The sequence below is a fragment of the Pseudophryne corroboree genome, chromosome 4 (assembly GCF_028390025.1).
Source record: "Pseudophryne corroboree isolate aPseCor3 chromosome 4, aPseCor3.hap2, whole genome shotgun sequence".
Classification (NCBI taxonomy): Eukaryota; Metazoa; Chordata; class Amphibia; order Anura; family Myobatrachidae; genus Pseudophryne; species Pseudophryne corroboree.
This window is the reverse complement of record NC_086447.1, coordinates 910378561-910392176: the sequence shown is the minus strand read 5'-3', so window position 1 is coordinate 910392176 and position 13616 is coordinate 910378561. Positions and strand designations below refer to the sequence as shown.

General features: G+C 46.4%; 1 protein-coding gene across 5 annotated transcripts in view; it reads right to left on the bottom strand.

Moving 5' to 3' along the window:
• The window catches only part of XDH (xanthine dehydrogenase), a 440380-nt gene that overhangs the window by 17307 nt on the left and 409457 nt on the right, over nt 1–13616 (bottom strand). For 4 of the 5 annotated variants that reach the window (XM_063918955.1, XM_063918954.1, XM_063918956.1 and 1 more), the window contains 5 exons: nt 13084–13179; nt 11183–11311; nt 4193–4267; nt 2479–2531; nt 1934–2048 (listed from right to left, as the gene is read on the bottom strand). In XM_063918955.1, coding sequence (XP_063775025.1) covers nt 1934–2048; nt 2479–2531; nt 4193–4267; nt 11183–11311; nt 13084–13179 — 468 coding nt within the window. Of the gene's footprint in view, nt 1–1933; nt 2049–2478; nt 2532–4192; nt 4268–11144; nt 11312–13083; nt 13180–13616 lie in introns of those variants that run through there. The other variant, XM_063918959.1, reaches the window with a different exon arrangement.

Genomic DNA, 13616 nt, shown 5'->3' with positions numbered 1-13616 from the left:
CGCATGCGCATTAGCGACTAATCGCTCCGTTGCAAGAAATAAATAACGAGCGAACATCTCGGAATGACCCCCATGGTGAGAGAATTCCTCCCTTATGTTTTTTAGCACTGGTCACTTTCATTGGTATTTGTGAACTTACCCTTCATGTAAATATTATGTATGTGTTTTATCCTTGAATGCATTACATTTAACCATTGTGTTTTTATCTTTGCATTATGGATATTTCATTTCATTGTTTATTGTGAAATTTACGGTTTAAAAATCACCATCAATGGTTAACCGTACATCTTTAAGGACGTAGCGCCAGTGATACTCCCCTTCTTCTGTTTTTCAGAATATGCCAAACTGTCCCCGTTTTGTGTTTTAAACCGGGGTACATCACCCACACAATATCATATCGCTGGGTATTACATCTAGCAATTTGGAGACCAAAACTGACGGAAAATAGCCACAGATTTGCACTCTGGTATATTTCCTCTTGTCTTGCTGATAATTATTATTACAGGTTGAGTATCCCATATCCAAATATTCCGAAATACGGACTTTTCTGAGTGAGAGTGAGATAGTGAAACCTTTGTTTTATGATGGCTCAATGTACACAAACTTTGTTTAATACACAAAGTTATTAAAAATATTGTATTAAATTACCTTCAGGCTTTGGCCCTCATTCCGAGTTGTTCGCTCGCAAGCTGCTTTTAGCAGCTTTGCACACGCTAAGCCGCCGCCTACTGGGAGTGAATCTTAGCTTAGCAAAATTGCGAACGAAAGATTCTCAAAATTGCGAATAGAAATTTCTAAGCAGTTTCTGAGTAGCTCGACACTAACTCTGCCACTGCGATCAGTTCAGTCAGTTTCGTTCCTGGTTTGACGTCACAAACACACCCAGCGTTCGCCCAGACACTCCCCCGTTTCTCCAGCCACTCCCGCGTTTTTCCCAGAAACGGCAGCGTTTTTTCACACACACCCATAAAACGGCCAGTTTCCGCCCAGAAACACCCACTTCCTGTCAATCACACAACGATCACCAGAACGAAGAAAAAACCTCATAATGCCGTGAGTAAAATACCAAACTTCTTAGCAAATTTACTTGGCGCAGTCGCAGTGCGAATATTGCGCATGCGCAGTTTGCGGAAAATCGCTGCGATGCGATGAAAAAGAACGAGCGAACAACTCGGAATGAGGGCCTTTGAGTATAAGGTGTATATGAAACAAATGAATTGTGTGAATGTAGACACACTTTGTTTAATGCACAAAGTTATAAAGAATATTGGCTAAAATGACCTTCAGGCTGTGTGTATAAGGTGTATATGTAACATAAATGCATCCTGTGCTTAGCTTTAGGTCCCATCACCGTGATATCTCATTATGGTATGCAATTATTCCAAAATACGGAAAAATCCCATATCCAAAATACCTCTGGTCCCAAGCATTTTGGATAAGGGAGACTCAACCTGTATCACATTTTATTTATAAGGCGCCCCAAGTGTTTTGCAGCGCCGTACAAAGGACAGTACAGGGAGACAAAACTTAGCATTACAGTAAATAAATAACAGAAATAGAGTACAGGTAACAGAGAGCACCACAATTCTCATACATAATACAGCTTAGATGTAAGTAGTGAGGGAGTGGTCATCGTACTACTAGGAGCTGGTGGCCATAGATGGAGATGAGCCTTTACTAGCAGGATAAAGATGGTCGTTGACTAGGGGAGAGCTGCGAGTGAAATGTGTCGAGCAGATGGCTTAGATAACAAGAGGAAAGAGGGCCCTGCTCTGAAGAGCTAACAATCTAGTGGGAAGGGTCGACAGACAGATGACAGGAGGTGATAATTACTTTTGCAATTCTGAAACATCTTTATTATTAATAATAATAATAATAATAATACAACTGTGTATTTGTAAGGCATGTGAACATGTGTATGTGCATCTTATACCTTGTGGTCGCCGGTTAAACAGTTGATCTCGACCTCAGAACTCGCCACCCCGTAGCTGAAGTAGTTGCTGGGATTTCCTTCATTCTTTTCAGGGTTATAGCCGATCCCATCGATGCTTGGATGGAAACAGATTCCATACATTACAACTGCAGCATAATTAGTACAGCGGCAGTGAAGCCACATGAGGCAGCTGTCTGGGACGCAGAGAGCCCCTGACAGATCATAGTTTTCACTGAGCTGACTCAAGGGGGCACTGCTAGGTATAATATTAGATACAATAGGGATGAGGGGATAAGTGGGTAACAGCAATGTATAAGTGAAATATCTAGGAAAGAACGGCCAGTAATGTTCCCCAGACATTTATAAACCATATCGGATCTTTTAAAACAAATGTATCCAAATGGGCGGAAAAATCTAAAACTCTTCCAACGATGCCAGAGGTCAAAATCTCACAATCATTTAGCCATGGCAAATCGTTTTACCCAGCTACACCTAGCAAGTGTTCCTCCTCCTTCTCTGCCTGATGGACAGGCTCAGCAACCTACCTGTAAAATCCCGTGGCTGAGAGACTCACTCGGTCCTGGTAGGCGGAGCTTATCTGGAACAGAAAACAGGGACTGTTATCCCTGCACACTGGCATTCCTAAGATGCATTCAGCTGCACTGGTCAGGTCTGCATAGCTGGAATACTGTTAAGGGTAATGGGGAGAGTGAAGAAACGTCACTCCCCTTGTCAGCCCCCTCACCCCCACCCCCACCCCCCGCCGCTGTATTGGCCGTCGGGCACCTCGGCAAGTGTGTAGGGCCTTTAAGTATGGCAAGCAGTTTATAATTGGTGTACTTGTGGGGAAGGGGGGTGGGGGGGTGGATACCTGTTTTGGACAAGTGGCCAAGGATGGTGCTGCAGTAGATATATTTACAGGTCCATCAGGGCCGTATTAAGGTTTGTGGGATCCAAAGGGCAACTAACTTGTGGGAGACCCTACCAATAAAAATGTCAAAATATACTGGTGAAGTTATGTTATTAAAATGGAAAGGGCCTGATTCTGAATTGGGAACAAAATAAAAAAAGAGCCAGTAACACCATGATGCACTGCAGGTGGGGCAGATGTAACATGTGCAGAGAGAGTTAGAGTTGGGAGGGGCGTGTCCTAGCTCAGAGCCAGTACTCTGCACCTGGGTAACACCATGCTGTGCTGCAGGGGGGCACATGTAACATGTTCAGACAGAGTTAGAGTTGGGAGGGGTGTGTCCTAGCTCAGAGCCAGTACTCTGTCTGCACCTGGGTAACACCATGCTGTGCTGCAGAGGGGCACGTGTAACATGTGCAGAGAGAGTTAGAGTTGGGAGGGGTGTGTCCTAGCTCAGAGCCAGTACTCTGTCTGCACCTGGGTAACACCATGCTGTGCTGCAGAGGGGCACATGTAACATGTGCAGAGAGAGTTAGATTTGGTAGGGGCGTGTCCTAGCTCAGAGCCAGTAACTCTGCACCTGGTAACACCGTGCTGTGCTGCAGGGGGGCAGATGTAACATGTGCAGAGAGAGTTAGATTTGGGAGGTGCGTGTCCTAGTTTAGAGCCAGTAACTCTGCACCCTGGGTAACACCGTGCTGTGCTGCAGGGGGGCAGATGTAACATGTGCAGAGAGCGTTAGATTTGGGAGGCGCGTGTCCTAGCTCAGAGCCAGTAACTTTGCACCTGGGTAACAACGTGCTGTGCTGCAGATGGGGCAGATGTAACATGTGCAGAGAGAATTAGATTTGGGAGGCGCGTGTCCTAGCTCAGAGCCAGTAACTCTGCACCTGGGTAACACTGTGCTGCGCTGCAGGGGGGCACATGTAACATGTGCAGAGAGAGTTAGATTTGGGAGGGACACTTAATCCAGGACTGAGGTCCATGTAAAAGCAGGTGGGAATCAAGCTATGTGTGATCTGAGGACGTAAGATTATTGGGGACACTGTAATGGGGCACTTGATCCCGGAAAGGTTAATAGCCCATAGGGGGTATTATACTACCCACCATTACATAGATGGCATCATGTCCTCACTTACTCCAAGTGTGACCACACTGTGCTGGGACCGCACCTCTAAATATGAAATTTCTGCTCCAAAAAATCTGGATTTTATTGCAAAAATCAGGACTATTGGGAATTTTGGAGTTTAATCATGTGAATTAGCTACTTTATAGCCCTTGGTGTCCTGGATTATGAAGAGTCAGTCAGATGTCTGCGAGTATCACTAGATAACAATGTAGACACGTACCCAGCTCTCCCACGTCCCACTAGGGTTAGACTTTTTGTACGGCTCCAGTCTCTGCAGTAACGTCTGACAAGCATTCTGTAATGATAGGGATGTAAGGATGTATTTATACAGGTGCCGGAGCATAGTTCCGTTAGGTGAATAAGTAGTAATTTTGGCCATATACAGTAAAATACAATCAAGATTTATAAATTTGTGCAATTGCTGATGGATAGGATAGAATTGCGATGTCACTTCCCTGACCATTCATAAAAATTTTGATGTAGAAGCTTAAATCATTTTACCCATTATGGGCATGGCTTCACTGTGAGTACTAAAAAAAAGAAAAAAAGGCTAAAACCTGCAGTACACATTTCATTTAGTGGCCTTGTAGTGTGGATAATAAGTACCCAAGAAGTTTGGAGCATCTGAAATGCAAAGCGAACAAGCACAAAATAAGATTTTACTTACCGGTAAATCTATTTCTCGTAGTCCGTAGTGGATGCTGGGGACTCCGTAAGGACCATGGGGAATTTAGATTCTGGTGTGTTCTGGCTCCTCCCTCTATGTCCCTCCTCCAGACCTCAGTTAGAGAAACTGTGCCCGGAAGAGCTGACAGTACAAGGAAAGGATTTTGGGAATCCAGGGTAAGACTCATACCAGTCACACAAATCACACCGTATCACTTGTGATAACTTTACCCAGTTAACAGTATGAACAATCACAGAGCATCAGATAAACTCTGATGCAACTATAACATAACCCTTATTTAAGCAATAACTATATACAAGCATTGCAGAAGAAGTCCGCACTTGGGACGGGCGCCCAGCATCCACTACGGACTACGAGAAATAGATTTACCGGTAAGTAAAATCTTATTTTCTCTAACATCCTAGTGGATGCTGGGGACTCTGTAAGGACCATGGGGATTATACCAAAGCTCCCAAACGGGCGGGAGAGTGCGGATGACTCTGCAGCACCGAATGAGCAAACACAAGGTCCTCCTCAGCCAGGGTATCAAACTTGTAGAACTTTGCAAAGGTGTTTGAACCCGACCAAGTAGCCGCTCGGCAAAGCTGTAATGCCGAGACCCCTCGGGCAGCCGCCCAAGAAGAGCCCACCTTCCTTGTGGAATGGGCCTTAACTGATTTATGCAGCGGCAACCCAGCCGCAGAATGAGCCTGCTGAATCGTGTTACAGATCCAGCGAGCAATAGTTTGCTTTGAAGCAGGCGCCCCAAGCTTGTTGGAAGCATACAGGATAAACAAAGATTCTGTTTTCCTGACCTTAGCCGTTCTGGCTACATAAACATTCAAAGCCCCGACTACATCCAGTGACTCGGAATCCTCCAAGTCAGTAGTAGCCACAGGCACCACAATAGGTTGGTTTATATGAAAAGATGAAACCACTTTCGGCAGAAATTGTGGGCGGGTCCGCAATTCTGCTCTATCCGCATGGAAAACCAGATAAGGGCTTTTATGTGACAAAGCCGCCAATTCTGGCACACGCCTAGCCGAAGCCAAGGGTAACAGCATGACCACCTTCCACGTGAGATATTTTACTTCCACCGTTTTGAGTGGTTCAAACCAGTGTGATTTCAGGAAACTCAACACCACGTTAAGATCCCAAGGTGCCACTGGAGGCACAAAAGGGGGTTGAATATGCAGCACTCCCTTTACAAACGTCTGAACTTCAGGCAGAGAAGCCAGTTCTTTTTGAAAGAAAATGGATAAGGCCGAAATCTGGACCTTAATGGAACCCAATTTAAGGCCCAAAGTCACTCCCGACTGTAGGAAGTGAAGGAAAAGGCCCAGCTGGAATTCCTCCGTAGGGGCATTCCTGGCCTCACACCAAACCACATATTTTCACCATATATGGTGATAATGTTGAGCCGTCACATCCTTCCTAGCCTCTATCAGCGTAGGAATGACCTCATCCGGAATGCCTTTTTCTGCTAGGATCCGGCGTTCAACCGCCATGCCGTCAAACGCAGGCGCGGTAAGTCTTGCAACAGACAGGGCCCCTGTTGCACAAGTCTTGTCCTAGAGGCAGAGGCCACGGGTCCTCTGTGAGCATTTCTTGCAGATCTGGATACCAAGTCCTTCTTGGCCAATCCGGAACAAAGAGTATTGTTCTCACTCCTCTTTTCCTTATGATTCTCAGCACCTTGGGTATGAGAGGAAGAGGAGGAAATACATAGACCGACGGGAACACCCACGGTGTCACCAGTGCGTCCACAGCTATCGCCTGAGGGTCTCTTGACCTGGCGCAATATCTCTGCAGCTTTTTGTTGAGGCGGGATGCCATCATGTCCACCTGTGGCAGTTCCCACCGACTTGCAATCTGCATGAAGACTTCTTGATGAAGTCCCTACTCTCCCGGGTGAAGGTCGTGCCTGCTGAGGAAGTCTGCTTCCCAGTTGTCCACTCCCGGAATGAACACTGCTGACAGTGCGCTTACGTGATTCTCCGCCCAGCGAAGAATTCTGGTGGCTTCTACCATCGCCACCCTGCTCCTTGTGCCGCCTTGGCGGTTTACATGAGTCACTGCGTGATATTGTCTGACTGAATCAGAACCGGTTGGTCGCGAAGCAGGGACTCCGCTTGACGTAGGGCGTTGTATATGGCCCTTAGTTCCAGGATGTTGATGTGAAGGCAAGTCTCCTGACTTGACCACAGCCCTTGGAAATTTCTTCCCTGTGTGACTGCCCCCCACCCTCGGAGGCTTGCATCCGTGGTCACCAGGACCCAGTCCTGAATGCCGAATCTGCGACCTTCGAGAAGGTGAGCACTCTGCAGCCACCACAGGAGAGACACCCTGGCCCTGGGGGATAGGGTGATTAACCGATGCATCTGAAGATGTGATCCGGACCACTTGTCCAGTAAGTCCCATTGGAAGGTCCTCGCATGGAACCTGCCGAAGGGAATGGCCTCGTATGATGCCACCATCCTTCCCAGGACTCGAGTGCAGTGATGCACTGACACCTCTTTTGGTTTTAATAGATTCCTGACCAGTGTCACGAGCTCCTGAGCTCTCTCTATCGGGAGATAAACCCTTTTCTGGTCTGTGTCTAGGATCATGCCTAGGAGAGGCAGATGAGCTGTAGGAACCAACTGCGACTTTGGAATATATAGAATCCAGCCGTGTTGCCGTTACACTTCCAGAGAAAGTGATACGCTGTTCAGCAACTGCTCTCTTGATCTCGCTTTTATGAGTAGATCGTCCAAGTACGTGATAATAGTGACACCTTGCTTCCGCAGGAGCACCATCATTTCCGCCATTACCTTGGTGAATATTCTCGGGGCCGTGGAGAGACAAAACGGCAACGGCTGAAATTGGTAATGACAATCCCGTACCGCAATTCTGAGGTACGCCTGATGAGGTGGATAAATGGGGACATGAAGGTATGCATCCTTTATGTCCCGAGTCACCATAAAATCTCCCCCTTTCAGGCTTGCAATGACCGCTCTTAGCGATTCCATCTTGAACTTGAACCTTTTCAGGTATATGTTCAGGGATTTTAAATTCAATATGGGTCTGACCGAACCATCTGGTTTCGGGACTACAACATGGTCGAATAATAACCCCCTCCTTGTTGAAGGAGGGGAACCTTGACCACCACCTGTTGAAGATACAATTTGTGAATTGCAGTTAACACTGTTTCCCTCTCGTGGGGGGAAGCCGGCAGGGCCGTCGGTGAGGGGGCATCTTCTCAAAGTCCAGCTTGTATCCGTGAGACACAATATCTATTGCCCAGGGATCTAACAGGGAGTGAACCCACTTGTGGCTGAACTTACGAAGGCGTGCCCCCACCGGGCCTAGCTCCGCCTGTGGAGCCCCAGCGACATGCGGTGGATTTTTGTAGAGGCCGGGGAGGACTTCTGTTCCTGGGAACTAGCTGTGTTGTGCAGCTCCTTTCCTCTGCCCCCACCTCTGGCAAGAAAGGACGCACCTCGGACTTTCTTGTTTCTTTGTTCGAAAGGCTGCATTTGATAATGTCGTGCTTTCCTAGGCTGTGCAGGAATATAAGGCAAAATATCAGAATTACCAGCTATAGCTGTGGAGACCAGGTCCGAGAACCCTTCTCCACACAATCCTCAGCCTTCCATATGCCTCTTAAGTCGGCATCATCTGTCCATTGCATATTCTACAGGACACGTCAAGCAGAAATCGACATAGCTTTGACTCTAGGACCCAGTATACTCATGTCTCTTTGGGCATGTTTTATATATATATATATATATATCTCTTAAGACAGCATCTTTAATATATATATATCTCTATATATACATATAAATAAATATATATATATATATATATATATATATATATATATACATACTAGGGTCTCAATCTCTGCTGATAAGGTACCTGTCCACGCTGCCACAGCGCTATAAACCCATGCCGACACAATCGCCGGTCTGAGTAGTGTACCAGAATGTGCACGCTATCTGCAGGATCCCTGAGAATAGCTGTTACGTCAGGGCTACCTTTTGGGCAAAAGTGACACCCTAGGGGAAGATTCCCATCATATCCTGGCCCTAGTGGGGAAAGGATACTGCCTGAGAATTCTTTGTGGGAAACTGCAGTCTCTTGTCTGGAGATTCCTGCTCTTTTTCATCATGAGAGGAGGGAAATTAACCTCAGCTTTCTTCCCCTTAAACATGTGTACCCTTGTGTCAGGGACAGATGAGTCATCAGTGATATGCAAATCATCTTTTATTACAATAATCATATATTGAATACTTTTCTGCCATTTTGGCTGTAACTTTGCATTATCGTAGTCGACACTGGAGTCAAACTCTGTGTCGATATCAGTGTCTATTATTTTGGATAGTGAGCATTGAGAGACTCTGACGGTCTCTGCGACATAGGGACAGACATGGGTAGATTTCCTGTCTGTTCTCTAATCTTTTGTGCAATAAATTCACATTAGCACTTAATTACACATATCCAAACAGGTGTCGGCGTTGTCGACGGAGACACCCTCTCACACACATATTTGCTCCATCTCCTCCTTAGGGGAGCCTTTTACCTCAGACATGTCGACACACACGTACCGACACACCACACACTCAGGGAATGCTCATCTGAAGACAATTCCCCCATAAGGCCCTTTGGAGAGACAGAGAGAGAGTATGCCAGCACACACCCCAGCGCTATTAACCCAGGAATAACACAGTAACTTAATGTTAACCCAGTAGCTGCTGTTTATATTGATTTTTGCGCCTAATTATGTGCCCCCCCTCTCTTTTTACCATCTTCTACCGTGTAACTGCAGGGGAGAGACTGGGGAGCTTCCTCTCAGCGGTGCTTTGGAAAAAAAACATGGCGCTGGTGAGTGCTGAGGAAGAAGCCCCGCCCCCTCGACGGCGGGCTTCTGTCCCGCTTTCATGTACAATTTTGGCGGGGGCTCATACATATATACAGTGCCCAACTGTATATTATGCAAACTTTTGCCAAAGAGGTCTCTAATTGCTTCCCAGGGCGCCACCCCCCCCTGCGCCCTGCACCCTTACAGTGACCGGAGTATGTGGGTGTAGTGTGGGAGCAATGGCGCACAATTGCAGTGCTGTGCGCTACCTCATATGAAGACTGGAGTCTTCTGCCGCCGATTTCGAAGTCTTCTTGCTTCTTTCACCCGGCTTCTGTCTTCCGGCTCTGCGAGGGGGACGGCGGCGCGGCTCCGGGATCGGACGACAAAGGGTGAGATCCTGTGTACGATCCCTCTGGAGCTAATGGTGTCCAGTAGCCTAAGAAGCAGGACCTATCTGCAGAGAGTAGGGCTGCTTCTCTCCCCTCAGTCCCACGATGCAGGGAGTCTGTTGCCAGCAGAGCTCCCTGAAAATAAAAAACCTAACAAAATACTTTCTTATAGCAAGCTCAGGAGAGCTCACTAAGTAGCACCCAGCTCGTCCGGGCACAGATTCAAACTGAGGTCTGGAGGAGGGACATAGAGGGAGGAGCCAGAGCACACCAGAATCTAAATTCTTTCTTAAAGTGCCCATGTCTCCTGCGGAGCTTGTCTATTCCCCATGGTCCTTACGGAGTCCCCAGCATCCACTAGGACGTTAGAGAAATATATATATATAAATCCCAACTAACTAGCCGTACACAGTTGCAAATCCGGCGTACACCTGAAAAAAGGCACGTAGTATGAAAATACACACACACACAAAGTTGACCAAAAATAATTTCAGCTTGTGCTTTCATCATAATCTCAATAAGCCCCAGAATCTTTATCCACTTAAAGGAACGTGTATTGTACAAATATTGCACCCTTTTATTGATTACAAGTAGTCTGACCCTCCCCCTACCCTAACCCTAAACCTCCCTTTTAGGTGCCTAACTCTAACCGTCTTCCCCCCCCCAGCCTAACCGTAACATCCCCTCACGGGTGGTGCCTAAACTGTCTCCGCCCCAGCAGCCTAACCCTAACCCCTTCCCCCAAGGGGGTGCATTACCCTAACCACCCTGGTGGTGCCTAACAATAACCCTCCCCCCCACCCTAACTCTAAGTCCCCCGGGGTTTACCTAAACCTAAACCCCCCCATCCCCGGCGTAGTACTTACCCACCCCGCTGTCTTGACGATCGGTATGCTAACAGTCAGGATTCCAGCGTCGGTGTCCTGGCCCCTTTCAGGATTCCGGCGTCGGCATTCTCTCATGTGTTGGGATCCTGGTGCCGGTATCTTGTGTGCCGGGATCCTGACCATTGTTACTGTAACCGCATCCCGTTCAATAGGCATAGAGGGGCTCATTTATCAACAAGTTATATGCAGCCATTACAGACTCTGGTGTTCCACACCGTGGTCTCTGACAGGCTTACAGACAAGAAGTCTGGTATAAATATGAATTTCCCGCATGAATCCTCTTGTCTGAAATACGTACAGTGACCCACATTTTCTAAAACATTTGTGTAGATATTTGATGCTGTTGCTAATAGTAATTTTATATGCAGCAAATTGTGCCTTACGTCTAGAGGTAATTTGCAAGTCCCTGAAAGGCTCTTACGTAAATCGCCATGCCATTGAGGTCAGAGCTGACGGACGCTGCCGTCGGTGATGTGTTCGGGACCGTGTTGGTGCTGGTCTCACTTATGTGGATTTTAGAAGCTGCAATTCCCAAAGCCTTACTGGTGACCTATATAATGGAAGAAAGTTCCTGTTAGTTACGCCAAGAAGCGTGGTGAAAACTCTACATTATCTCCATACAATCAGCTTCCACCTGAAGATCTAAATCTAGCTCTATCAATATATTTGAACAATATCAGTTTTATCAGATGTATTATTGGGCATAAAGCTAAATTACCTGTGACCCCATTGGTGACCATGTGGCATCAAAAGTCAACCATGACCCTGACAGATCCAAGCATTCAGTCTAAACTCCATATGACCGCATCTGCCCAATTTGGCCATTCAAGTTTGTCTTGGATCAGGTTGTTTTATGGAAGCACCAAACAAGGTATTACAAAGGATGTGGCCAGCAGTTGTCTTGTCCCACTTACTGGTCTCACAGTGGGGGTCATTCCGAGTTGTTCGCTCTGTAAATTTTTTCGCATCGCAGCGATTTTCCGCTTAGTCCGCATGCGCAATGTCCGCACTGCGACTGCGCCAAGTAAATTTACTATGCAGTTAGGAATTTTACTCATGGTTTTTTCTTCGTTCTGGTGATCGTAATGTGATTGACAGGAAGTGGGTGTTTCTGGGCGGAAACTGGCCGTTTTATGGGTGTGTGCGAAAAAACGCTACAGTTTCTGGGAAAAACGCGGGAGTGGCTGGAGAAACGGAGGAGTGTCTGGGCGAACGCTGGGTGTGTTTGTGACGTCAAACCAGGAACGACAAGCACTGAACTGATCACAGATGCCGAGTAAGTCTGGAGCTACTCAGAAACTGCTAAGAGGTGTGTGGTCGCAATTTTGAGCATCTTTCGTTCGCAATTTTAAGAAGCTAAGATTCACTCCCAGTAGGCGGCGGCTTAGCGTGAGTAAAGCTGCTAAAAGCAGCTTGCGAGCGAACAACTCGGAATGAGGGCCAGTGATTCCACCTTTCACTAACATCTACATGATACTAAAATCTGACCAATAAATGTGCCCGTATTTAGTTTTATATTTTGTAGGTGCATGCATGAATAGTTTTTCTGGAATTGTATATATTCCATACGCCATCCTGGTGGCGTAAGTGTAAAAACTACATGTCCCATCATGCACTGTGTGATGACACAAGGGAGACTCTCACTCAGCCTGCACCTTGTGTCGCACAGTATTAAAAGACACGCACAGCCACTTTCCTGGCCCCATGGACCACACTGACTGGAAATAACCGGACACATCCCAGTATAGGCGCTGTCCGTGCGCTAGGGCAATTGTGTTCTAAGTTATGAGATCCATCCATTAGCATTTTGTATTGTATAGTTACATTGTATCCGTTATATTTGTAATATGTAGTTTATTTGAGTAGACTGTGTTTAATGTGTGTGTAATTGTTAATTGGAATAATTCCACGACAGAATGTTATTTTAAATAGTTAAGGAAGCCCATTGTTATCTAAATACCCCAGCTGTATATTCAATTCGGATTAGGATCAGTAGGATAAATAGTATCCAGGTAATCTGATCACATACACTGCATTGTGTGCAGGAACCCAGACAGTGCCATCGGTTGGGGGGGGAGGGGGCGTTGGAATCTGGGGGCACTGGTATCTCAGATCAGGGGACACAGGACTGCTGCTGGCAGGAAAGATACTAGTCTGGGCTCTCTCCCGGCTCCCTTTTTTGCAATTTAAAATGGGTGGAGGTTCCTTTTACGTCACATAGTTTTATTACTATATTCATTCCTTATCGTCATGTTCATTTGCTTCAGTTATTATTTATTTTCATTATAATGCAGAATATTCAATTATTACTTGTCCCATTACCTGAATCATCTTGGTGTGAAGTCCCTGTCCCATCTCTGTCCCACCATGGGTCAGGAGGACAGACCCGTCTGTGTACACGTGGATCAGGGCTCCAGCCTGCAGACATCACAGGTAAAGCAGTTACTGGATATAGCAATACATACTGTACATCGCATATATACTAGACCCTATAGAGAGTCCAGTGCTGTACAGATGTGTCCCCATACACCTATCCGCAGATTGCACCAAATATCCCCCTTGGTGGACCACGGACTTTACGAGCAAGCAGCGGCATGCGTCCACCAACAGTTTTGCAGTGAATATGTGTCTTATTTACATCACTAATGTGACAAAAGTACTAAGCCATGAAAAGTGATAAAGTGGAGAGTGACAAAGTAGCAACCAGCCAGCTCCTAACTGTCATTTTTCAAACACAACCTGTGACATGGCAGTTAGGAGCTGATTGGCTGGTACTTTATCTCTTTCCACTTTATCAATTTTCAAGGCTTTTCAAGAAAATTTAATTTTTGTCCGTCATGCCAGCAAGTAATTCA